The sequence below is a fragment of the Lampetra fluviatilis genome, chromosome 45 (assembly GCF_964198595.1).
Source record: "Lampetra fluviatilis chromosome 45, kcLamFluv1.1, whole genome shotgun sequence".
Taxonomy (NCBI): Eukaryota; Metazoa; Chordata; class Hyperoartia; order Petromyzontiformes; family Petromyzontidae; genus Lampetra; species Lampetra fluviatilis.
Window position 1 is genome coordinate 3,868,897 of NC_136319.1, and position 27,917 is coordinate 3,896,813.

A 27,917-nucleotide genomic window follows, 5' to 3' on the forward strand; every position below is an offset into this window, starting at 1 on the left:
TACCAGTACAGTGCATGCACGTGCTTCGTTTGCCATATGGGAGCCCAAATAAGATTCCAAGTCTGTCGTGACTGGCATCCTCTTGCCGTTCCACGTTGGAAACCAATGAGATGCACTGACTCTTGTGCAATCTTGCTCAGCTTCAGAAAATACGTAGAGATTATATATCACTATTAACGGTACTCACCTGACGTGGTGGACACCACATGACAGGGATAATCAGGAAGTTCAAACAAGCCATCTGATTAGTAACTTCACGGGCCTGGGGATTGGTTAGAGGCAGGGACATTGGACGGATTTGAGGAGAAATACAAAATGGAAAGAGTGGGGAAACAGGACTATTAATAGGAATATTGGCTGTGGTCTAAAAGAGAAAGTGTAAGGTGATGGGCTGGAGGGAAAGGGGGTCAAGAAACCTTCAAAAAGGAGCTTGAGGGATATATAAGAGGGGGGAAACGTGAGAGCTTGAGATGCTTGGAGTGAAGGGCATCCTTGAAGACTCCCCCATGTGTCTTGTTCTGGAAGAAATGAAGACTTATTATTGACGACTACAATGTGGGGTGTCACTACAAATGTATGAGATTGGGGACATTACAGATGTCTCGACTTTAGCCTCATCACCACGATGTATTCCGCCACCCCGACCCTGGCTGTCGCTAACCACATGCCGAGTTCCACAATCACAGAACATTCCCACTACCAGCTCATGCGATGGAATGGCCCTGAATAAAAGTGTATCTTCATCCAGCCATGTATTTAGAAACATGCATTGAGATTATTTAGATTATTTTGGTGCCATAAATGTCAAAATTATGTGCCACTTTGTTTAGCTATCATACGTGGTAGCCAGGTTGCTTTTGAAAACAGGGTTAATACCTCATTGGGCTTTGCCTGGTAGGATGGGGATAGTATAGTTTTATTAGTATGTTATGTGTTTGGGCGATTTATTTACATTTCTTCTAATTTGCACTTATATCATGTTTTTGTACTGTTTGTTGTTGTGACATTCTTACCCGCCCCTAATGGATATCTGTCAAAAGTAGCTTCATAGCTTATCGGATTCCTCCAGGATGAATACATATTCAGATTCTGATGTGTAAGAGTGTGGATCAGACTGGTCATACAGGGGCATCTGTATTGCTAAATGCATTTATGCTTAATGCGGCACTTTTGAGGAACGCATCTACTACTGCTTTAAACGAGGGATTACTGAAGTGTAAACCAACCAAATTCCTGGGAGTCTCGACCAGGGACAGTCCAACTCTTGATTTACGTAATCATGCCCACTCAACCACTAGCCCCGACCACACAGTGAGTGGCATCACCCTCTGTCCAAACAATTAGTTGACCAATAGGTACAACAAATGTAACTGTATATAAAATCATGATTCATGGGGACACCAGTGCAACCTTTTTGAAACCATGGGGACTCTCCATGTCATGCCAGAACGTTTGGTGACTTTATCCGAATCACCGCATTTTGTGTGAATCTTCTCTGTATGTCCTGTTGCTGCAGGAGCTGTCTGCCACCAATGAGTGTGGAGATGGATTCTACAAAATACAACAAGGAGTCTGCTGTGAGCTGTGCCGTGCAGGTAAAGCAAAGCACAGACATGGAGACCCCAACCCCTGCGCCTCTGTGAAACGACAAGTGTGGTGACCGGGTGCTTCCTTTTTTCACCAAGTCACAGGCTCTGCTCCTGTGGAAAGGAACCCAACTGGGCATGTGACCTCACCACGATCAGGGTAGCAAAAAGTGATTGGTTACTGAGGAAATTAGTGTTCAGTCGAGCCATTCGTCTTAACACTGATTGACTGTTAGTACAGCCCGTGTCTCACTGAACCAACTTGTGGTCCAGTGTGGTTATAACAACTCCATTGCTCACATTTTTTTGTCCATCAGGGATGTACAAGTTGCAGGACTGCATAGGTGATGGAAAGGGTGCCATGTGTGAGCCGTGCCCTCGGGGCAGATTCATGGAAAGAGACAACCAGGAGGTGATGTGCAAGTTGTGCAACATTTGTGGAGCAGGTAAATGACAGCACAACAAGTAGCTTGCTGACATACGTACATTGTATGTTTATACATTTTATATTACAATAGAGTTAAAATAATCTGCCGATTTCAGGCTTGACCCGAAATGAAAGAAATTAAACAGAACGAGCATTTGACCAAAACTCCAAACAGGACACCCCTGAAGTCTCGACCCAGTCAGGTTGTCCTGCAGAAAGAACATCACACGCTGACGAGGTGTCTGCTTTTCTTTTCAGATAAGGAGGTGACTGTCTACTGTTCCGTGGCTCAGAACACCGTGTGTGGGTGTAAGAAGGGGCTCGAAACAGACCCCAATGACTCGCAGCGCTGTGTTCCTGAATCACAGCCGAGTGTTCAAGGGTATAAAACAGGTAGGCTTACACGATGCTAAACTCATTGCCTCGGAGAAAGTTTATTCTGCCAATGAGATCCTGGTAACTTCTAATTAAAAGTGCATTGAGAATGAAGGGAGGATAAGATTTAAAACCTTATCACTATTTAGTTTGCGAATTATTTTTCACTTGACTTTCACACCAGATACACAAGAAAACTAAGTACTAAATGTGTCAATGTTTTGTGAGTGGATGTCAATCCGCGTAGCCATAGAGCCATGTGACAGCCTCGAGCACATGCAGGCCAATCAGCCCACCAGGCACACCCTGACGATCTTCAAAGCCGAAGATGATGTGTGCCATGGTCTCCTGATCTCTGCATTCACACAGCGGGCTGTCACTTAGTAGTACACCCCATCGATGTTCAGAAGTGGCACACACACCCTGCCCAGGTCACACCGGAAGTGGTTCATCTGAACCCATTGCTACCTTGGCAGGTCGAAGCCAGGCATCTGAACAGACGGATCTCTGATGAGGTTATTTTTAGGCAACATCCACGCATCTCCATTCTTCGCCTCAGACAGTGCGGGTATCCCGCATGCTCAACTCTTTGGGCTGTGATCATGCCCACACTGGGTGTTCGGACTTCAGACGCATGGGTGGAGGCTTGAAGATATCAACGTAAAGGGGGCAACTCCGGTGCCACATGTTGCACCTTGTCCAGCATCTTGGCAGCACATTTATGGTGGGGGGGTTATGCAAAGTACTGGCGGCCACGGTTTTTCTTTTTTTTCGTTGTTTATTTGCACACAAAACAGTGGAAATTAAAAAAGGTGTGCAGGTGAGGTGGGAAACCCAAGAGGGCGTTTATGAAAACTACACCAAAAAATAACAATGTATATACAAAACTGATTGATCAATCAATTAAACAAAGCATAATAATTACAATTAAACATGTTAAACTCAGTGTTCAAAAAAACATGTTTGTTTTTGTGTGCACATGTGTATCTCGGCACACTCAGCATCAAGGCATGCGGCATAGATAGCATAAACACCTTTCGTCAGTGGATGCTTTTGTCAGTGCCCCCATAAAGCTTGGGCATGCTTCATATATATTGAGATGGTGCTCAGGATGCAGACCATGCCTAAACCGCTGCAGTGTAGTCTGTCCACCGTACCTTGTGAAAGTTTCAACGTTGTTTTAAGGTGCTCGTGATGATGGGCAGCTGTAGTCCGATGTGGATGAATGATCGGCAATGCCGGCTTCTGGGAAAGTTGCCAATGCATACAAAATGGCAGACAATAGAGGGTGGCAGTGGCTTGATGTCAATCACATTTCATGCACAGTGCACAGACATATTTTTGAGTGAAGTGAGAAACAGACAAGGTCGTATTGGCTATCTGGAAATGCTTTGCCTGATCATCTAAAATGTCTCCTGTAAACAGATGACGTCGATATTGTGTGAAGTGGCTTAATTGATTAATGACATCGCGTTTAGCCGCAGATAGCACTGGTCAACAAAAAACATTTTTTTCTGGCCTGGACTTTTGCAGCTGTTTTAGACTAATTTAAGGTGCTGACTCCAAATCTGATCTCAGATTTGCTCTATCACATCTCATTTTTATGCTATCGGCATACCCTATTTTCATTGATTTTACCAGAAATTAACTCTGTCACTTATGATTGCAAGTTGTTGCGAGTCAGTGACTCCTTTAGTGTTAAAATATGGTGCTGTATTTTTAGGATAGTGTGTTTATAATATCATTTTATGTAGATATCCACATTTATTTAATATTTTCTTCTGCAGTTTTTATTTAAATGCAATATTTGATATCTCAAAAAATCTGATGTGATAGACAAAAACTGATGCCAGATTTGGAATCAGCACCCCAAAATTACCTTAGAACCGTTGGAATACCTTATGCCAGAAAAAGTGTGTTGAGCTGAAGAAAACAGTGTTGACTCCCACAGCCCTTGGTGGAGCTTAATGCCTGGGCAGGAGGTGTAACTGTAGTTATGTATTTTTTAAATCCTTTATATGAAGTTCACTTGCTTGCGCGCTTACGACCGTGCAAATCTTTCGGTCGTTTTTTAACCCACTTCCCGTGATCCAATCGAGCTGACATTTTGCACACAGACTCGTTGTGCGTGACAATTTATTGTCGTGACATTTTTTTCCCAAAATTTCCACTTTTTAGGAAAAAATTTTTATATTTAATTTAAAATACCAATGTGATAAAAATGAAACTCTTACTCAAGAAAAACAGAAATGAATAATAAAATAAAACCGATGCCACGCATATAAAGGATTTATAGTGAAAAACTTTGTTTTTACGGGTTATTTTTTTCCTGGATCATGAAGATTTGGCCAGTTCGCTGCAGCTTTCTTTTCCCCGGACATGGCTGATATGGCCAGGTACTTTCAGGAGACACAAGAAGTACATCGCTTTATTTGTCCCCCATGTGAGTACTGAACGTAGCTTTTGTACCGGAGAGAGGGAATGCATAATTATGGCACAACACGTAGAATAGATATTTATACTGGTAGGAACGAAGTGGACCAGACCACCAATAGATTATATCGTCCGTCCGTCCGTCCGTCCGTGTATCAACATCGCCCCCTACTGCAAACACTTGGCAGGACCCTACAAAAACCTTTTGACTCAGTGGGGCTTTCCTGGCTTAACAAGTGTAATAATACATTATGTTTCTATTCTTTGGTTATTCGTTCCTACCAGCCCACCCCGCAGGGTCCTGTTTAGCCACCCATTGTCTATGTTTATCACCAACCTGCAATTTTTTTAGCTTAAATTGCAAGTCCATACTCAGCTAGTTCTGGACCATTCCTGCAACAATCATATTTGAATCTGAACATTTAAACACGGATGATGCCTTTAGGAATAACTAATATTCCATGGGCAATTCGCATGTTACAATGTCCTATCACTGCCTATATTTTCTTCTTACCAATAGGCAATTTAAAAAATTATTTTCAAGTTTAATTATTCTTCTACTATTTTGACCTGTCCTACCCCACTATGAAGGATATTCTAATAAAAAACATATGCCATCTAATTTTGATTTAAATCATAATAACTTGATCGCCAGTCTATTTTATGGGAAATTTACAAAATGTGCAATATCTTTGGAATCACCACGTCAATCCCGTTCATTTGAATGCAGATCCAGGGATATCTAATGGATCAAATGGACATTCTGCAGACAGTTCTTTGGGTGTCAATCTCATTCGTTTAAATGGAATTTATTGAACCTGTGTAGTTCATAGGATCCCCATTCATTTCAATCGCAATTCCTGAATCTGCATTTAAATAACTGGGGTCTTTCTGATTGGACAATCCATTGGCTGTCAAAGAATCTCATTCGTTTAGAAAGCAGTACAGGAATTATAATTTTAATCAATGGGATTATTTTACAATGCATCCAGATGTGTAGGATGAATATAAATGTTCCTGTCCTAATGGATTCGTGTTTTTTATTATCACACCCACAGCTGTCATCGTGTTGGGATGTATTCTCACAATCACACTGATCATCTTCGTGATAATAAAATGGCACATTGTCAAAAGAAGAGTGAGCTGGCTCTGTAAGTATACTGTTCTGTCTTAAAGCATAATATCTGACAGAGTTGAAGCAATGTGTCTGTGCATTTAATGGCAAAACGTGGATGTTCCCTATAACCACTTTCAATGTTTTGTGTGGTCTGAATTGCATAATTGTTATACTACAGTGACAACCCTTCATTGTGATGTATGTGACCGCTCCCATCGTCTCCTTGACCCCAGCATTGTCCTGTGTGTGTATGGTTTACATCACCGGGATGATTTGTTTTTTTTGCTCAATTGTACAAGGATTTCTGAGCTGCTATTTAACCAATCTTCGCCCTGTCTTCAACTAAATATACACCTGGCATCTGGCTCGTGAAATGGAACTGTTACCTAGATTTGAAGTATTCCTTCTGATGAAAATATTTTTTCTCAAATTACACTCTTCTGATAAGTTAGTGATAACTGTATTCAATATATTTTGCCTCAAACTTATATATAAAATCTCTCTAACCACCTTCTATTTCATCTCCATCAATAGCTCAACTCTTGCACAAATGGAACCCTTAATGCATTCATAACTTCTCACCTTATGTCAATGTCTCATTCACAGACTCCCGAAGTAATCATGTTTAAATACGTAACTCAACAATCAATTATGGATAATAAAGATATATATACACACAATAAAAATATATGGAGGATATCTCCTTATTCCGTAGTTAGTCACTGTCACATGATATCCCTAGTACTGAGTTGCAATATTAGAGGGTGCTTTATTCTGTATCTCAAAGCAGGAGCAGTAGTAACCCAACTTTCACGTGTTAATTTCTCAGGGACTAAAATGACAAGAAACACAACTGAAACTGATCCACTTCTTACAGAGGTATGACGTGAAAATCAGATAAACTCACCACAGAAATGTATTCACATTGACTTTTAAAATATTTCACTGTATTATGCAGGCTTTGTAATTACACCGATACCTTCCATTTTAATACATTAAAATAAATATAGACATGTTGTTTTTCCACTGCAGGTGGTATGCGACAGCCAGACCGTGACGCTCATCCTTCAAAACAAAGATAATCTCAAGGCCTGGATCGGAGTGGAACCCTCACATCTCCTGGAGCATCTCAAAAACGCCACCATGATTCCAGACGAAATTTACCAAGCAGCAAATAACAGGCATGGAGAGGAGTGTGTGGAGCTCGTATTGAGCCACTTCATTCAGCAAGGAGCGAAGGAGTGTGAGGGACTCTTGAACGCCCTCCAATCTGTGAGCAACCACTACCAGCAGCTATCGAAGTGGATTCAAGAACATGGTAGGACAGCCTCCGTAATGTATCTGTCGGCCGGCCAGGTGGTTTGTGCATCCTCGATGCCTCAGTTATCCCATTGACACTGGATGCACAACCTTCAAGGAGCAGGCTAATCAATATCATTATCTACTCTTGGGTTTTCTTCTTGTAACAGTTGACATATAATCTTCATTTGGAGCTTTCGTGACTGCAGGAATTACTCTTTGGTTATTTCGGTAAAGTCACGTATAAAGATAAAATAATAAATTAAATAATAGCATACGACGCTTCGATTGCAACACAAGCAATCATCATCAGGTATAAATGAAATAGCAACAAAAAATCTAACCAGAAAACTATAGACAGACATATAAGCAGATATCACCAAGATACATAGAGAGAGAGTAACACAGGCACAGAGAGGGAGATCGTCTCTGTGACGAGGCCTTAAATAGACAGAGGGGGGCGGGGGCAGAGAGAGGGAGGGGTTAGAGAAAAAATTAACATGTCAATGAGTACGGCGACGCGTGGTGAAGTACGCAAGCTTGAACATTAGGAGAGAGGGAGAAAGAACACACTAAATTAAATAACCTAGCAAAATATCGAAATGTTATGTAATACAACACAGTCGGTCAACACACAATTAACGTCGTATGCTATTCTTAATTTTGGAGCTTTCGTGACTGCAGGAATTATTCTTTGTTTCTTTCGGTTAAGTCACGTCTAAAGATAAAATAATAAATTAAAATAATAGCATATTACGACGTTTCGATTGCAACACAAGCAATCATCATCAGGCATAAAATAAATAGCAACAAAAATCTAACTAGAAAACTATAGACAGACATACAAGCAGACAGACATCACAACGGCACACAGAGAGAGGACACATATCGGCACAAAGAGAGGGGTCGTTTCTGTGACGGTCCCTTAAATATAGAGAGGGGGGGCGGGGACGGAGAGATTGATATGCTAATTTTCTCTGCCCCCTCCCTCTCTCCGTCCCCGCCCCCCCTCTCTATATTTAAGGGACCGTCACAGAAACGACCCCTCTCTTTGTGCCGATGTGTCCTCTCTCTGTGTGCCGTTGTGATGTCTGTCTGCTTGTATGTCTGTCTATAGTTTTCTAGTTAGATTTTTGTTGCTATTTCTTTTATGCCTGATGATGATTGCTTGTGTTGCAATCGAAACGTCGTAATATGCTATTATTTTTATTTATTATTTTATCTTTAGACGTGACTTAACCGAAAGAAACAAAGAATAATTCCTGCAGTCACGAAAGCTCCAAAATTAAGATTGAACCACTTCTACGGGGAAGTTTTAAGCTTATCCTTTTTTCTCTCTCTGGCTATTTGTTCTCTCTGCCTGTGTCCTCTCTTTGGAATTTTCACACTTAAAATTCTAACTTAGCAATCTTTGAAATACGTAATCAACCAGGCTATGCGTTAATTGTGTGTTAACCGACTCTCTGTGTTGTATTACATCACATTTCGATATTTTGCTAGGTTATTTAATTTTCGTGTGCCTTTCTCCTAATTTTCAAGCTTGCGTGCCCGTGCCACGTCGTCATCTTACTTGCAGCAGCAGTACGTTGCCGTATACTCAATGATATGCTAATTTTCTCTGCCCCCTCCCTCTCTCCGTCCCCGCCCCCCCTCTCTATATTTAAGGGACCGTCACAGAAACGACCCCTCTCTTTGTGCCGATATGTGTCCTCTCTCTGTGTGCCGTTGTGATGTCTGTCTGCTTGTATGTCTGTCTATAGTTTTCTAGTTAGATTTTTGTTGCTATTTCTTTTATGCCTGATGATGATTGCTTGTGTTGCAATCGAAACGTCGTAATATGCTATTATTTTAATTTATTATTTTATCTTTAGACGTGACTTAACCGAAAGAAACAAAGAATCGTATGCTATTATTTAATTTATTATTTTATCTTTATACGTGACTTTACCGAAAGAACCAAAGAGTAATTCCTGCAGTCACAAAAGCTCCAAATTAAGATTGAACCACTTCTACGGGGAAGTTCCAAGTTTATCTTTTTCTCTCTCTCTGGGTTTTTTGTTTTCTCTCTCTACCTGTGTATTTAGTGTACTTTTTCTGTCTCCACTCGTTTTTTGTCATTCTTATGTTCTGCTCTGTCTGTGTGTCTCCGTTCCTCTTGTTTTATGTTTTGTCTTTCTTTGGAATTTTCACACTTAAATTCTAACTTAGCAATCTTTGAAATACGTAATCGACCCGGCTATGCGTTAATTGTGTGTTGACCGACTCTCTGTGTTGTATTACATAACATTTCGATATTTTGCTAGGTTATTTAATTTAGTGTTTTCTTTCTCCCTCTCTCCTAATGTTCAAGCTTGCGTACTTTACCACGCGTCGCCGTACTCATTGACATGTTAATTTTTTCTCTAACCCCTCCCTCTCTCTGCCCCCGCCCCCCTCTGTCTATTTAAGGCCTCGCCACAGAGACGATCTCCCTCGCTGTGCCTATGTGTTACTCTCTCTCTATGTATCTTGGTGGTATCTGCTTATATGTCTGTCTATAGTTTTTTGGTTAGATTTTTTGTTGCTATTTCATTTATACCTGATGATGATTGCTTGGGTTGCAATCGAAACATCGTATGCTATTATTTAATTTATTATTTTATCTTTATACGTGACTTTACCGAAAGAACCAAAGAGTTGATATATATCCTACAAAGACCACTCTTGCATTCTCACCATTGCCAGCTGGTGTTGTTTTTTTGCCTGAAGCCAAATAATAATATTTGAGTCTCATTTGTAACACTTTATAGCCCAACTTTAGCGCAGATTAAATAATATTACTGAAATCAAGAATCTGTTATAGACAGCAGTCACATGGTCATGTCTGAAATCCTGAAAGAGTTATCTCAGCGTTCGAGCTACCAAACCTGTTGGGACGCGTTGACAGTAGATGCCCATACAAACGGATTAGTTTCCGATCCACAAGCATTTTGTGGGTTTCCCAGGTACCTTGAGTTATTTCCAGTGTATTACAATTCAGGAACCTCCTGGGTAAAGGGATGTGCTCCTTGAAGTGTGATCAACCAATTAACATTTGAAATATTTTCAAATGAGGAATGCAAATGATGAAAAAACTATAATTGTAGAACATTGAATCTCTTGGAAATTTCTGGACTTCTCTTACTCTTTGGATGATGTTGTTATAGTCTGTCTGCGTGTGTCGTGAGAATGTCTCGGTCTTGGATTGGTTATCTCACCATGGGGCACCACAGTGGAGAGATTTTAACTACCTCGCCTGGTATACAGGAGGTCATCAGTTTTATCCCGACCCTGACGCCTGCTGCTGTATATTTGGAGATTGTAGTGTATCTCCCTGTGGTCTTGTGGATTTTTCTCCGGGTCCTTCGGTTTTCCCTCCAGATTTAGAAACATGCATTTAGAGTATCTGGCTGCTATCAATTTGCACGTGATAAGCCACTTTGTTGAGTTATTATTTGTGGCCAGGTCGCTTCTGAAAAATAGCTGTTTAGCTCAGTGATCCTTACCTGGTAAAAAAATACTTTATTTTTCACTTTCGTAGTGTTCTTCAGAGAAACTCAGGTTTGGAATTTTAGGTCTCAAACAATTTCGTTTGGACTACGGGGAATGGATTTGCTTAACCAGTATTGCGTTGGCACTATCTTAGCCTGACAAAGCACTGTTTTTTCGTAATTCCGTTTTGTATTTTGCAGCCAATTTATGGCGGTCACAGGATATATTCATGAAACAAAGGAAATTGATTTTAATATTCACAGTGAACCAAACTGTAAAATATGTTGACTTGGTTTGTGGGGGTCGCTGGCCCCCGAGATCCCTCCCTCGATAATGCTAACGGCCGGGCTAACATCATCACTCGCCCCCCCGCTGCTAGGCGAACCACTGCTGGGTTCCTCACCCATGGTGTGGGAGCCGTCGCTCGAGGATTCCCCTCCACCGCGGGTCCGCGTAGTAGGCATGGTTAGTTACCGAGTAGTATTATGCCCCCCTTCACGCTACCACGATACCTCCCTTTCCTAATCGCGCACCTGTAACCCACACACGGCTCCACACGCGACACCCTCTCCACACCCACACACAGCTCCACACGCGACACACCTCTCAACGAGATCACACGAGGCCACGATCAGCTATTAATGATTTATTGTCTGCTACCTGGGACTTGTTGTTAAATCAGTACGTATCAACGAGGCTGGCCTATCCTACTACCCCTTGACCTATTCCCTATTTATCGGCTTACGATACCCTTTCACCTTGCTACCCACGGTTCGTCGTATTCAGCGTCCTGTGGCTTTTCCTCTATGCTCGTCTGGACACGTCACGCGGACGTCCGGAGGGCAGAGCTGGAAGCCGTCTTGAACGCGGGCCTCTTGAAGTGAAGTGAGATCGCTTTACCTTGCTACGCTCCCTTTTATCCTAATTCCCAGACTCAGGCCCCCCCCCCCTTCCCACGTACTCTTCGCTCCCTCTCCTGCCATGTGTGTAGCATATGCTATTCAATCCCTTTCTTATGCAGGGTGCCTTGGTTATGCAAATTATGCGGCGGCGTCCATCACAAAGGCTCGCCGTGGGAATTTGTGCACGGGCTCCCTGCATGCCTCCGCTCTCCTGATTATTCATACCTTCAGCTTTATCCTTTAACTTCCCTAACAATGGTGCCTGCGCGCTCAAGCGTAATTATCCTAACCATCAGCGACTACGCGCAAGAGCCCCTGCGGTCATACTAATCATGCCGTCCCTCCCCTGCCTGCTTCGTCGATACGTGCGTGGGTGTGGGGGGTGCGTTTCAACCGCAGTGGCCGAGTGGCCCCTCGCCGCGACCTTGCAATCTTAATGCCGGTCGCAGCGCCGCGAAGTAGCATCGGGGGAGGGCGTCCAATTCCCTGGTCACCGGAAACCATGAAAGTTATCCCGATAAGGGCTTCTCGGATTAAAACCGGTCGGCCAGGTGACTTCCCCTCGGAGCTCTATGGAGTGGGGGGGGGGGAATGCGTGCGGGTGTGTTTATGTGAGGTGAGGTGGGGGGACGCAGGGGTCGGCTCCGTCACTTGGTGGTGGCGAGGTCGGGGATGGGGCGCCCGCCGAGCGGCTTCGTGGCGGCGGCATCATCACAGGTTCTCTGTCATGGCATTTATAAGCCACCTGAGGATTGACATCTGACCTAAATCTTCCACCCACAGGTATGGCAGTGCAGTCCGTTCGTAACAAGGAGAATAATCTGACTACGTGGATCAGAAAGAACCCAAAGCACTTCCTGGAGAAGTTGACGAGGCAAGGACGAATCACGGTTCAGCTCTCCACCGAAGCCAAGAGGATCTGGAACAAAGACAGGCATGTGAAGCTACTGCTCAACGACTTCATAAAGAGAGGCAACGATGGCTGCCTCAAGCTGCTGTTTGCGCTGCAAGACGTGGAAGACCACTATCCTGAAGTCAAGCAGTGGCTCAGCTCCCTTGGTAACAAGCCATTACCACATTCGTCTTCTTTAGATTCCATAGTTCTTCATGGGATGGACTTCTGATGTAATGCCATTTAAAAACACGCCAGATTTTGCAGACAAAATTCAACAACGCAGAGATGTGCGGCGCCAAGCTCAGGGCTGATCGAAAGCCTGACCAACAGAGATAGAGGCTTTTAGATGTTTCTTAAAAGTCGGAGTGCATTTGATGTTGCGGATATGCAAAGAGATTAGAGAGTTCCACACCGGGGGGGTGATAGCAGAGAACCGACGTGAGGCTGTAACAGTATAGTGTATATAGTTTAGTGTATAGTAATGTATACTAGTGTATAGTAAGTAGTGTAGTGTATAGTAGTGTAATGTATAGTGTAGTATTCTTTGGGTCTATCGATAAAGCCACGTAGATAGGTTTAAAGAAAGTAACAAAAAACTACGACGTTTCAATCGCAACAAGCGGTCGTCATCAAGTATAAGGGGGTTAGCTTCTAAAGGTAAACTGTTTATAAAAGTTTGAAATTGACGTAGCCCAAATGTCAGCAACCAATGTTAATGTAAGTGGTGGGCAGTGACCGCGACGGTGGTGGGTTTCTCACCAATCAAAGGGCTGCCAGGTAAAAATGTGCATGTTAATGTAGGATCGTTGAGTGGCCTCCACGGCGAGCGAGCTGAGGTGGCTATGTTAATGTGAGAGATTATCATGTTAATGGAAGATCGCAGAGCAGCAACTTCGAGGCCGGCGCGCGAGGTGGCTGACATTTGGGCTCCGTCCATTTAAAACCTTTATAAACAGTTTACCTTTAGAAGCTAACCCCCTTTTCCATATGACGACCGCTTGTGTTGCGATCGAAACGTTGTAGTTTTTAGTTATTTCCTTTGAACCTATCTACGTGACTTTACCGAAAGACCCAAAGAATATGAATTCCTGCAGTCACGAAAGCTTTAAGTCAAGATATAGTGTAGTGTATAGTAGTGGGCAATAATATAGTGTATAGTGCAGTGTATAGTAGTGTATTGTATAAGTAGTGTAGTGTATAGTGTAGTGTATAGTGGTGTAGTGTAAACCAACGTTAGGCTGTAACAGTTCGAGACCTTTGGTGTGCGAAGCCGATTTTGAGTGATGCTGTGCAGGGTTCTACAATCAGCCGTCAGTGCAAGGTGAGAGTAGTGAAGCATGGTATGGTGGGGAAACTGGTGGTGAAGGCTCGGTGACAATGCAGGCACCTTAACTGGCTGATCACTGTTCTGCATAAGGGCCCTCGTTAATAATCTCAGACTACTGTGGAGTGAGTGTTATAATGTAGTGTTTTATTGACCTGGTCAAGGCCTACGATACCATCAATACGCCAGGGTTCTGAGTTATTCCTTATGCTTTCAGCATCCCAGACCTTCTGCTTATAATAATTAAGGACCTTCATGATGGTGGGTAGGCCTGGATAAAGTTGCATGGCTGGGTGTCGGAGCCATTTTCTGTTCACCTTGGGGTGCAACAGGGATTTCCTCTTGCACCTACCCTATTTATCATCTTCTTTAACCTCGTAGTTAGAGAAGCTTTCCATTGATGCACCAGTGGAATTTTCACATGCCCAGGGATGGTCAAGAGATGCTCCCTTTTGGTCAACTATATTATTTATTCGGGTAATCTGGTGATTGCTGCCCACTCTGAGGAGTTGGAGAAGCTACTGCAGAATGCTACCTGTGGGTTTTTCTCCGGATCCTCTGGTGCTTCCCTCCACATTTAGAATCAACATGCGTTTAGAGCATTTGGCTGCTATACATTTCCACGTGATAAGCCACTTTGTTGAGCTATCATTTTTGGCCAGGTCGCATCTGAAAAAGTGCTCTATAGCTTCGTGGGCCTTACCTGCTAAAATAAATATACTTTAGTTTTAATAGTTTAGATGTGAGGTGAAGATGAGCAGCATGATTGTATTGAATGGAGCTTAAGACAGGGACCTGCACTTGGGCAGTCTGATCGAGATAAACTCTTCATGAAAAGTGTAACAGGTTTGGAAATGTTTTGCTCAACCTGTATAAAATACTGATACATAACTTGATCTAAACCCGCTACCCAAAAACCCCCATCTTTCAGATTTCCTCAAAGAGCGCTCCAACATATTTCTCATGCGTCTGAACCAGTACACCGACCGCGCCCTTCAGAATCAAGTCTACCACAACAAGGCAGAGCTAATCGGAGCATTGGGGAATGACGCAGAGCAGCTGATTACAACACTTGATGACAGAGACATCTTCAAGGGTATTTTACAGGTGCGTATTTAATAGGGTTGTTAAAATCAGAGTTTTTGGAATTAACAGTTACCACATGAAAATTTTTGGAAAATATGGATACCAGTTTACCATAACGATAAGATGTTTGACTGTTTAACTGAGAAACGTAGGTAACTGCCGTAGTGTAACGGTTAGAATCCACTCCATTATTAAGTTTTTTTTTGTTATTGTTCCTGGGTAATGTTATTTCCTAATTGTTTATGCCTCAAAAGTACAGAACATGAACCCCATGACCTCCTCTAAAGAAGGCGAGGTAAATTTCGATTTAAAGCTTTCGTGACTGCAGGGATTCATCTTCTTGGTTCTTTCGGTAAAGTCAAGTAGAAGGGAAATAATAAAATAATAAAAATAAAACATAATAAAATAATTCTCACGACGTTTCTACGTGACTTTACCGAAAGAACCAAGAAGATGAAGGCGAGGTAGTTAACATCTCCCTAGCCACTTTGTTACCCCCTTGTCTTCACCACACACTGCTGCAGGCGTGTTCAGGAGTCATCCGAGCACTATGTGGCCACTTGCCTTTATAAATCGAAACAAGTGTGACATTCTAAGTGCTAAGTCTGGGTTTGTTTGGTCCTTTTACTTTCACAGACGGCCAGAGAAACGGGCACTGTAGTGACCTCCGTCCGCGTGCTGGAGCTTGTTCTGAGCGACGATCCATCAAAAGCCAAGCCCTTCTGGGAGCTACTGTGGGACCTCAGGGATGTGTATCCTCGACTTGAGAAAATCTGCAACGGCTTGCACACAACTGTGGAGTCATAAAGGGACTCAGCCATTCAGAGTTTGCACTAAGAATATTCATTAAGTGGTCTCACACTCACAGCCACTTTTAGCTGCTACCGTGAATGTGTGCTACTTAAGTGTACGTTCCGTATGCGGTTAATGTTTCGCGTGTTTAAAGTATTCAAAATCGGAGTGTAACAGTTACATTAATTAGGCGAGTCCTAATTTTGAATCAGATGTCCACAAACACAATTAGCCAATTTGGTTTTACCGTTACGTCACCTTTTAAATTCACGTACACAGCATCCATATTTTTCCAAGTGATGTTATATTCAGGAAGATGGAAGAACTGTTATTGTCTATTCCCAAGATCCAATTTCTACAATTGTGACAGTGACTGAGGAGTGGCTTCAGAACTTTTTGATTTCATCTCGCCATCTCAAATTTCAGTAACCTCCCACCTGTCATTACTCATGCACACTCGGAATTATAAATATTCCCCCATATAGCCTTAACAGACTATTGTGCTGTTTGGGAGTAGCACCGATGAATAGGCAGATCCACACGCGGTTCGTGTGTGATGGTGCGTGAGGTACCTGTAGGTCGCGGTGGCGTAGTGGTTTGCGTGCTTCCCTTAGAACTCGGCAAAACCAAGTTCGGTTCCCGCTCACGGCCAACAGGAGTGACGATTATCTGAACAGATCCTGAGCCTCCCCTAGGTAGAGTCGGTTTCAAATGAGTACCTGGCGCAGTGTGTAAACATTGTCACTGGGGAGACAAAGGCGGTCGGGCGTGGTGCTGGCCACCCACCCCCTCGTGTGCCTTTCAGGCCATTAAGGTGCTCGCTAACAGCCTTTGCCCCAACAGTCCGTTAATGCCATTAACGAGATTTCTTTGTATTTGATGCCCGTGGGAGTGATCTCGTTTGTGATTTACAGCACAACTTCATTAAGCTTTTTATCTCGAAGTTGCATCCGTGGTTATTTCATGTTTATTTTATTGAGTTTTTATTTTGTCGGGGTTTTTTTCAAGAGGTGAGATTCACATAAATAATTTATTTAACCAGGTTACAGGCCACTGAGATTCAGAAAATTGTCTTTTATCGCTGATGTCCTTAACATATCCAGTTCACAACTATTGGAGGATTGATTCTTTCGTGAGATGCGGTGGGTTCCTATTAATATTAATTATATTGTGTTTGACAGCCTTCATTTAAGATGGTGAGAGAATAGTAATTCATTCGTGTGACTGGCATCCTTCAACAATGACCACTGAAATGTAAAATGTGTTGCAATTGCCGTCGATGCTCCTCGCCTTCAAAGAAGCAGCCACATTAACTATCGTGGTTAATTATGGTGAAATAACCCCCAATGTGTCAGACCAGAGAACGGCGAGCAGTACAAAGCCAGAGCCATGTAAAAAAAGTGTCTCTGGTGTAGGCCAATCAGTTTCGAAGACAATGCGTATATTATCAGAGAATGTTTGTTTGCATGTTTTCCCACAAAGTATGTGTGGTTAATGCAGACTTGATTCCTTGCAAAAGGTATATATTTGGTGTTTGAACATCTTAACACCTCCTATTCTATTGCCACAAAGTGTAAAACCAATTCTTATTTACCATATTTTGATACTTTAAAAATAAATTATCCCATAGATATAACTGCTCAACCCGTGCTATAAATGCTCTGATATTTGTTTCGTCTTTCTACTGTTCGCCTTTTTGGTGTTCTCTGGTCTGATACTGGTGAGGACAAGGCCATAGAGAAGGCTGTCTCTGGTGTAGACCAATCAGAAACATTACAAACAGTCCCCGACTTACGAACACATTTCGTTCGCGAGACTCCGCTCCATTCAATCCAACTGTCGCGAAAACTCCGCACTGTTCAAGCCAACGAGCGCGGGACTAAGCCCCGTATTACAGCAGTGAATGTAGTGTATACTACGGTGTACTTGTGTAGTGTGGTAAAATTACGTGGTGCACACTGTTGGCTGAGGGTAACCAAGAACAAACAGGTGCGCGTGTGCAACATAACGTTGCACGGGCAAACCGCCACCTAATTTGGGGAGAAGCAGGTGCATACCGGGTCGCCCGGGGTTGCACGCTGACACCAGAGGTGTTGCCAGGGAGACGTGCGATAAGGTGTGATTAATGGCCTGTGTGCACTTACACACAGCGCCGCTGTGTGCAAGCCTCTGTGTGAGTGCCGCTGTGTGCAAGCCTCTGTGTGAGTGCCGCTGTGTGCAAGTCTCTGTGTGAGTGCCGCTGTGTGCAAGCCTCTGTGTGAGTGCCGCTGTGTGCAAGTCTCTGTGTGAGTGCCGCTGTGTGCAAGTCTCTGTGTGAGTGCCGCTGTGTGCAAGTCTCTGTGTGAGTGCCGCTGTGTGCAAGTCTCTGTGTGAGTGCCGCTGTGTGCAAGTCTCTGTGTGAGTGCTGCTGTGTGCAAGTCTCTGTGTGAGTGCTTCTGTGTGCAAGCTTCCACACAGCGGTGCTGTGTGGAAGCCTGTGGCTACTGCAGCTACCCTGTTTGGTGTCCTGTGGGGACAGTAGGGAGCGGGCAGGATCGAGGATCTAGCTCAAGCTTTTCTACCCTCACCAAACATTACCAAGCTGCAGCATGTACACGATTAACACTTAGTAGGTCGGTTTTTGCAACCAATTTTATCCAAAATAGAGGGGTTTTGGGGTTAGATCACTTGACTATAAATGTATCGTTAACCCCACCATCACCCCACACAGCCAATTAGTAAGGTTTGTCACGAAAATAAAACGTGCCAATTTTTTCATAGGACAGCACACCGGTGTGTTGGAGAGTAAACTCACAACATTTACAATTCTACTACCGTGACGTTTCACTAGTGATTACAACAACAATAACCAGCTTCATCAGGCGATAAGGTGGGCAGCCTTATGCATTGCTCCTTTCGTAGCATTATGTAATTTTGTTTTCTATACTTGGAATTATCTTTTTTTCCCATGTGTCTGTTATTAGTTTTCTTAATTTTAAGTTTATTTCATGTGTTATTTACTGTATGTACTTTTATTTAACACAATTACACTTCGATTGCTTATGGTCTCAGCCAACAGCGATCGGAAAAGCCTCGGCCTAGCCTAATTGATTGCTTTCTGTTAACAATTAATATTAAAATATTTCGTGGCATTCATAAACAATTGGATAGAGTATACAGTATATGTTCCATTAGTTGAATTGTGGGGTAGTGTTGGGGTAGATATTCGATAATATGAAAGAATCATAGGAGGTGGGGAGCATTATGTACAACGATACAGGGGCCGTCCATAAATGACGTCACGCATCTGGGGGGGGGGGGGTCAGACATTTGTGACGATGTGTGACGAAGGGGGGGGGGGGTTGAGAAATGTGACGTATCATCAATATGCGCAACTTTAAATAAATTTAGACAACACGTTCTACTTAATTAAATAGACTTTTTAATAAATGTTTCTCCTACAACATTAGAGTGCAGCGCAACATTAAATACGCACTACAATGGCAATAGTTTAAAGCGATTTGAAGCATGTTTATTTTTTAAGGGGGGTAGGCAGAGCTTTGCGACGTCATATTTGAGGGGGGGGTCTGACTTTTTGTGACGCCGTGTGACTAGGGGGGGGGGGGGGGTCAAAAAACGTCGAAAATCACGTGACGTCATTTATGGACGGCCCCACAGGCAGCGGTATAAAATAGACGACAGCGCGATACCGTACTGAGTAATCGGGTAGGGGAGGCTCAACTATTTCCGGATGTGGCATTTCATCGTTGATTTTTGGGGAAAATCGTTCAGTTTCCGATATACGGAAAATTCGGGTTACGGATCGTTCTCGGTAACCTAACCCCCCTTCTGTAACCCGGGGACTGTCTGTGCACTTTCATTGCACGGCCATGCAGGTCGATAAACTTTCAGATCTCCACCATGCTGGTCGGAGGTGCAGGAGGTGGATAACAAACTAACTAAATAATAAGCATGTCATTGTATGTTTATTAACTGTGAGCAGCCAATAATAGGTACTGCATATTCTGTGCATGTGTAACGGGTTCCGGAGACACTTGTAGAGGTAACTTCTTTATTACAATCCAACACTCCAACACTCCAACAGTCCAACTCTGTTACAGCCTAGGTACACAGCCTAGGTACACAGCCTAGATACACTACTCTGGCTACGCTCTGGAACTCGCCCTCACAAGGTCGTAGAGTCGGGAGTTCCAGAGTCCCACCACTGGCCCTCACAGCGTCCCAGGGTCCTCAGATGGATGGTCTTGGGTCTTGGGTCTTGAGCTACGACTGGCCCTGATCGTCCAGGGAGCTCCCCTTTTATGCCTAGTCCCCAACGAGGGGTGGGGCCGTGTGCGCCCCCAGATATCCCACAGAGCACACACAGCCCCCCCCCGTTGGTGGCGCCAAGCGGCTTAAGCGCCTGGGCCGCCCGGGAACCCAACGCCTGGCGCCAAGAGGCTTAAGCGTCTGAACCGCCTGGGAACCCAGCGCCTGGCGCCAAGGGGCCCAAGCGCCTGGCCCGCCCAGGGTCCCAGAGCCCCCAGCAGCCCCTCCCTTTCCATGTCACTACACATGCTATTAGATCAACAGAATGCACATGCATTATGTATGTTAATTAACTGTGAAAAACCCAAACAATAATACGGACGGCATATTAACGAGATTAACATGATCGATTTTAATGTACATGATGATATTAAACCCTTTCTGGTCTTTGTCTTTTAATTTTATTGGGATCTTGTTATGAGCCTCCCCTAAGTCGACTCAGCCTCAAAAGAGGACATGGTTTGGTGTGTAAACATCTCTACTGGGGAGACAAAGGTGGTCGGACGTGGAGTGCTGGCCACCCACCCCCCCTTGTGCCACATTGCCTTCCTTCATAGGTGCTGCTCGCTAACAGCACTTGCCCCCAAAAGTCTGTTTCGGCTATACGGGTGATCTTTGTTGTGTGTATGTATGTGTGAAAAGACATGAGGAACAGGACGTGGAAAAAAATCATGTTATGTTTATTCAGGTCTGGTACAAACATCATGTAATACAAAGCACCGTAGGCTGCGTATTGTCAGCTCCTGCTTATACAATGGGGTTTGTGTGTCAATGTGTTGTAACTGCCACCACTACTGGAAAATATGTACCTCCAGTCAGAGCCCAACAGGGGGCAATGGCGGGTCCGGTCTGTACCAAGTTGGACTCGTGGGTCAGGCAATCTGGGGGGCGGTTAGAGGTGGGGGCTGGGGGATTGCACAACAATCTAGGTCCCTCCAGAAGGTTCCAGAGAGTGAGCGTGGCCAGGGGTGGAGTGACCCTGGGAGCCCCATAAAAGCCCGACCCCAGAGCAGCTCCGGCAGTCAGCTTCAAGCTGAAGACCGAAGAGCTCGCCTGAAGACTAGGACCTTGAGGGTCCCCGGACCCGACGTCCTTAATCAGGGCCGGGTCTAAGTGGGCCAGTGGTCGAGACCCGAGGTCCTTGGCTGGGTCGGGTCAGCCTCCCCCCTAGGTCCTGTTAGCCGGAGGGCTAAGATTAGGTGGTCCCAGTGACTAGGGCACGTTAGCCCGGAGGCTATAATATCTCTTCAGGTCGCCGGGTAGGAGGGGCCGTTACTCCTTCATGTTAGGGACCCCGTGTGTTCACGTCATTGTTAAATAAATACATGTTGCCTCCTAAGAAGACTCCGTCTCCATACGACCCACTACAAATGCACTGACATAGTTTTAAGAAAGTTTTTTTTTTATGTGGCGATTACCTCGGCAGATGACTTTGGGTTCGGCCACGCGTTGGTAGCTTTATGCCAAAATCCCAATTAACCTCTCTCACCACTCACCCGATGCCCACCACTCACCCGAAGTGTATAGTGTAGTGTATACTAGTGTAGTAGTGTAGTATATTGTAACATATAGTGTAGTGTGTCGTGTATAACAGCGGAGGATGCAAGCCAAAACTAGAGTGGAGGAAGTCACTGTTCGAGAACTTTTGTTTGCTGATGACTGTGCTCTGGCTGCTGGCTCAAATAAAGATCTACAGTACAGTATGGACCACCTCTCCTCAGCTTGCAACAACTTCGGCCTAACAATCAGCACAAAGAAGACTGAAGTCTTATACCAACCTGCTCCTGGGAAACCCTACACTGAGCCAACCATCTTTGTGAATGGGCAAAAGCTTTCAGCCGTTGACAAGTTTACTTACCTTGGTAGTACACTGTCTCGCGCTGTGCACATAGATGATGAAGTTAACATCAGGATTGTCAAGGCCAGTGCAGCCTTTGGACGTCTACGTGACTCGGTATGGGAAAGGACTGGCATCAACCAGGAGACAAAACTGAAGGTCTACCGGGCTGTTGTCTTACCAACTCTTCTGTATGGGTGCGAAGCCTGGACAGTTTACCAGCGCCATGCCAAGAAATTGAATCATCTCCACTTGAGTTGTCTGAGGAAACTGCTGAGGATCAAGTGGCAAGACAGAATCCCTGACACGAAAGTCCTCAGCAAGGCAAATATCCCCAGCATCTACACCTTGCTTGCGAAGGAACAGCTTAGATGGACTGGCCACGTGACCAGAATGCCCTACGCGAGACTTCCAAAACAAGTCTTCTTTGGCGAGCTGAAGAATGGCAAGCGAGCACAAGGTGGCCCTAAAAAGCGCTACAAGGACACCCTTAAAGCTTCCTTGAAGAGCTTTGGATTCGACCTGAAAAGCTGGGAATCCCTAGCACAGGACCGACCTGCCTGGAGAAGAAAAGTACAGGACGGTGCAGTCCTCTGTGAGAGTAGGAGAAGCTCCTGTGCTATCTTGAAGAGGCAGCAGCGCAAATCTACCAAGGAAGGACGTGTGGCTGCACCTCAGAGCTCTACATCCTCCCTGACCTGCTGTCCCAGTGTGCCACAGAGAATGCTGGGCTCGGATTGGCCTCTTCAGCCATCTGCGCACTCATCAAAACCCAACAAAATGACAAACGTGCCATGGTCATCATCAACTTTGATAGACGAACAAGAGAGAGAGAGAGAGTGTAGTGTATAATAGTGTAGTATATAGTAGCGTAGTGTATAGTGTAGTGTATAGTGGAGTGTATAGTGTGCTGTATAGTAGTGTAGTGTATAGTGTAGTGTATAATAGTGTGCACATATGTTGTAGTGACACTTGATCCTTATGGCAGTACCCCGGGGTACCAAATAATACAAAATGGCCGAGGCAATTAAATATTTTATTTCTGGGACACTTTTTTCCAGGGGTGTACGAAACTCCGCGACTGGGGTACCAATAAATCCGAAATCAGTGCTACTCCGTGATGTCGAAACGCCAAACATTAGCATAAAAAATCCGTTATCGAAAAATTCAACTTTGAATAGTGCATCGTGTACAGCTCGTCGAGATGAGTCGATTGCTGCATTGCCGACCATCAACAGACTAAACATTACTCCATCACGGACATTATGCGAGACTACAAGCACTACAAGGTTCACTTCTAGTGCTTGTAGTCACGCATAAATATAAATTGAGTGCCAGTTAGAAACGTAGGGCTTTCATGTGGCCATTGAAATAATGCCCCGCGTCACATCTGGCTCACAGACTGCAGATTTCCCAACCCAACCCCTTTGCTTAAATACTTCATTGGCTCAGAGCACCGACTGAAAAATTACAAAAGTAAAACAATTACAAAACAGAGTTTTTTTCGGCACAGTTTGAGGTAAAAACACAAAGAAATATATTCAAATCAAACAAAAACACACTTAAAACTACCTACACCGTGGAATAGAAAACAAGGGTGAACGCATCATATATATATCATACATACACTGCCGTTGTATAGCACCGAGATTCGAGGCTCTGCACAGGGATATGCAGGAAGGTGGATATTTCCGTGCTTATCGGACGCTGGTTCGTTCAATATTCGGACAAACGTCCTTGTGAATCGCATGGCGAGTGAAGTGTAAACTAGCCGGGCAGCTGAGGGATTCGCATCCGTACTGAAGCAAATTGGCACGGATTCTGGGGGGGGGGGTCGGTTTTATCCGAGAATCGATTTCCTCTTTACGTCTCTCATCTGCTTCTGAAAAACAGATACATAGCTCAGTGAGGCTTTACCTGGTAAAATAAAACAAATGCTTTTTCTTGGGACTTGTTGAGATTCTGTCTAGAGAGTATTCTTTTATAACTAGCTTATTTGGCCACGGTGACTGAATCACTGTGTAACAAAAAATATATATTTTTTGTCACTGAGTAGTAAGCGTTATTTCCCAATTGCTTATGCCTCAAAAGTACAGAAAATGGCTTTTATTCCCTACAAACTTTGCTTTTGTGACCAAGACACAAAAGCAAAGTTAATAATCCACTCCATTGATAACACTGTGTAACAAATGTATTATCCTTTTGCTCCTGGGTAGTAAGTGTTATTTCCTAATTGGTTATGCCTCAAAAGTACAGAAAATGGCTATTATTCCCCACAAACTTAGCTTTTGTGACCAGGACAGTGATATTTTTAAATGCACCTATTTTCAATGAGAACACAAGCAAAGTTTGTGGGGAATAATAGCCATTTTCTATACTTTTGAGGCATAAGCAATTAGAAATGAACACTTACTAACCAGGAACAAAAATCGTGTTACATAATATCTATTGTGTAATAAATTTTTTACAGTGTTTCAATAAATATAAACTTGCAAACACTCGAAATAGCTGTGTCCGTATCGCAGCATACACTCTTATTCTGTGTTGCTTCTATCCTAACAAAAAATACTATTCTGAAATACTGCACTGCGTAGGTTTTTCGCAGGTTGTGCTGTAAAGCTCCTCCGATGTGTTTTCAGGTTCCACGGCTGTATTGTTGTTGTTGTTCGTGCACGATGTCCGGAGTTTCGCTCCACAGCCCTGGGGGAGCTCCCTTCAGGGACCTGGATAACATCGTCACAGCCTAGTGCCGGCTTTAACACGGGACTGTTGAACGCAATGTCACAGCTGTCAACCCATACAGTTTACCCGTATTCTTGTACAGGGAAATTTAGTTTTCAGTTCCACGCGGTGGACAGCCGTTTCAATACGTCGCAACAATGTGCTAAGTCTATTTGTTTTTGTTTCTCCCTTGTGATGGGACTTTATAGGATGAACGTTGAGATTTATAAGGGCACGGGGTAAGGTCTGAATTGGTCTGTAATAAGGTAGGGGCACTGATAAGGGGTAGACAGGAAGACAATGTAACAATGAAACGGCCACTGCAGTGGAACTTCAACCAAGGGAAGTCATTGTGCTGTAACCTTCACGTGCCTGTCGTACCAATGGCCGGTTTGAACTCTACGGGTCGGCCAATCAGGGGCCTGGGGGCTGGAAAATTTTGGTAAGAGCCCAGGGGACTCTAAAATGTGTCGACCATAAGCACCGTTGACGAAACGTCGTTCGTGGAGAGAGACTCGGGGGAGTGAATAGAAGTGAAGGGAATTTGTGACGTGACTGTATGACTATCAAGGGTCATACTGGACATCTGTGAAAAAAAGAGCTTTGTAGTTCATCAGATTCCTCCAGTATCAAGACATATTCTAAAAGGTAAAGGGGCAGTATTGAACTGACTTATGTGGGTCACTACTGGTAGAAAGGCCTCCACAAGAGGGGCCTCGACAAAGCCCCTCCCCCCAGAGGATATGTTGCACTATTTGACCAGGTATGGCCCCACTAAGCTACATATCTCTTCTTTCAGAAGTGAACCTGGCTATCATAAATGATAGCCCAACGAAGTGGCTGATATCATCAACATCGTGTGGAAATGATAATTGTTTTTTTACCCTTCTATCTGGCAACAAAACTGACACCTTTTTTACAAGGAGTCATGTTTCCATAGACCACAATACCTGCAGTCATAATGCAAACAAAAATAAACAACTCTGATGATAATGATATGCACTGTCCTTGAAGTTGATTGGTCCACACCCGAGACAGCTTTCCTTAGAGCCTAGTCTCACATGGGTTGGACCAGATGACGCCAAAAGGCGCACAACTCAAAGACAATGCACCATCAGAGTATGAAACCAATTATCATATTTTTACTGGCAAATTAGGTTCCAATGGTGTAAATGCTTACCCCGAGCGCTCATACTCTGATGGTGCATTGTCTTTGAGTTGTGCGCCTTTTGGCGTCATCTGGTCCAACCCATGTGAGATTAGGCTCTAAGGAAAGCTCTCTCGGGTGTGGACCAATCAACTTCAAGGACAGTGCACATTATCAGAGTTATGTTTTTTGTTTGTATTATGACTGCAGGTATTGTGGTCTATGTAAACATGACTCCTTGTAAAAAAGGTGCCAGATAGAAGGGTAAAACAACAATTATCATATTTTTACTGGCAAATGAGGTTCCAATGGTGTAAATCGTGTTGAAATTTATAGCAGTAGCTAAAAACTCTAAACGTGTGATGTTGATGCCTAAATGTGGAGGGAAAAACCGGAGGACCCAGAGAAAAATCCATGCGACCACGGGGAGGGTGATGCAAACTCCATATATACAGGAGGCGTCAGGGTCGACCCACAACTTCCTGGAAACCAGGCGATGTAGTTAACATCTCCTAGCCACCATGGGGCTCCAAAAAGAAAGCCCCTCCCCGTGGGAAATATTTCACCTACGCTTCCATGCTAGTCAGATGCCTTAAAAAACATTGGAGATATCACTGTTTGTCCCACCACACGCGACCCCTTCCCTTTGACACTTCTGGGTGGATAAAGGCCAGGGAGGAGGGGTGTGGGGGAGATACAAAACAAAAGACTTGCACCATAACCAGGCACGGTGGTGACTGAGCACGCCCTGAGCATGCCCTGCTATCCCAGACCCCTTTTTAACGCAATAACTAGGGAGACCTTCCTTCCTCAGTACTGCTGTGATATTTATCTGGCGATTACAACAACAACAACAACCAGCAGCTTCATCAGAGGATGTGCCAAAATTGTGAAGAAGTCTTCCTGTTTCCGGTCTTAAATCGAGTGAAGGGGATGTCACCACTGTAGATAACAATAGAGCAAGGCGATGACATCACCTTGCTCGATTCGTCATCATTAGTGATGTCATCGCCTTGCTCTATGATGAATCCAGTAAGGTGATGTCATCACCGATGATGATGAATATAGAGCAAGGTGATGACATCACTAATGATGACGTATCGAGCAAGAATTGTAATCTTCTACAAACGTTTTTTCGGAGCTGATAACTCGCGGCCATTTTTTTAAAATGGCGACCATGGCCATATCAGGCATCCCTGGCCTGGCAGTGAGGAAGCCTGGCAACGTGGTCTGCTCTGGAAGTGGCAGCGATCTAAAGCAAGTGAATACATCTTGCTTGGCCTGTGATTAAATATATATTTTTAATTATATCGTGATGCTATTTATAAAATAATAAAACAAAGTTAAAATAAGCCGACCATAACTTAAATGAACCAAAGATGAATGATAGTAATCTTAATGAATAGGACCGATTAATCCGGTCTCGTTCACTAAACACCCCACACGACAACCATGCACATTCCTCTGCATGGCTGTCAATGGAAAATACCTTTCTTGAATTGGGCAAGGGTTGTTACAAAAACTTGGGGGAAACAAGACACGATGGGAGGGAATTACAAAGTAGAGCAGTGCCAGGGAAGAAGCAGAGGAGTTGGGTTCATAAATTATCAATTTTTTTTGTTATTTTACAAGTAAAGGCCCAATGAGCTATACAGTAGCTCTTTTTCAGAAGCAACATGGCTATCCGAAATGACAGCTCAACGAAGTCTTATCATCACGTGGAATTTTATAGCAGTCAAATACCCTTAAACATGTCACGTGAATTCTTCATGTGGAAAGGAAAAGCGGAGGACTTGGATAAAAATCCACGTGACCACAGGGAGAAAGATGTTGCAAACTACAAATAAACAGCAGGCGTCTGGGTCGCGATCGAACCCACGACCTCCTGTCCTATATATGAGGCGGGGTAATTAACATATCCTAGCCACCTTGGTTTGTGCAGTGCACTAACCACTGGGCCACAACTACCCCCACGCACCCCCCCCCCCACATCCATTCATCATCATCACGATCCATAGGGCAGATATCCCCATAGTCGTAGGTCGTGGTTCACTGCACGTTTCGTCATTTGTTTCCACTTTCCTCTCCCTGTCTTGTCGTGCCAATATGCTCAGGTAGTGGACACATCTTTCTGGCACCAATCTCTTGTGATGTCGTC

At 44.0% G+C, this 27,917-nt stretch overlaps 1 protein-coding gene across 1 annotated transcript; it reads left to right on the forward strand.

The window, feature by feature from the left end:
• Nucleotides 1–1,905: 1,905 nt before the first annotated feature.
• On the forward strand, nucleotides 1,906–15,761 carry LOC144947417 (uncharacterized). Its single transcript, XM_078876667.1, has 8 exons — nucleotides 1,906–2,032; nucleotides 2,272–2,406; nucleotides 5,880–5,972; nucleotides 6,768–6,817; nucleotides 6,971–7,256; nucleotides 12,433–12,708; nucleotides 14,800–14,975; nucleotides 15,591–15,761. The coding sequence occupies exons 1-8, from the start codon at nucleotides 1,906–1,908 to the stop codon at nucleotides 15,759–15,761; spliced, it is 1,314 nt and encodes a 437-aa protein (XP_078732793.1).
• Nucleotides 15,762–27,917: the final 12,156 nt, after the last annotated feature.

What these genes read in the sequence shown, in the direction of transcription:
- LOC144947417 (XM_078876667.1), top strand. Translation starts at nt 1,906, where the DNA reads ATGTACAAGTTGCAGGACTGCATAGGTGATGGAAAGGGTGCCATGTGT. An exon ending in GTGCAACATTTGTGGAGCAG is followed by an intron (nt 2,033 to 2,271) that starts GTAAATGACAGC and finishes TTTTCTTTTCAG; the next exon opens with ATAAGGAGGTGACTGTCTAC. An exon ending in AAGAAGAGTGAGCTGGCTCT is followed by an intron (nt 5,973 to 6,767) that starts GTAAGTATACTG and finishes TTAATTTCTCAG; the next exon opens with GGACTAAAATGACAAGAAAC.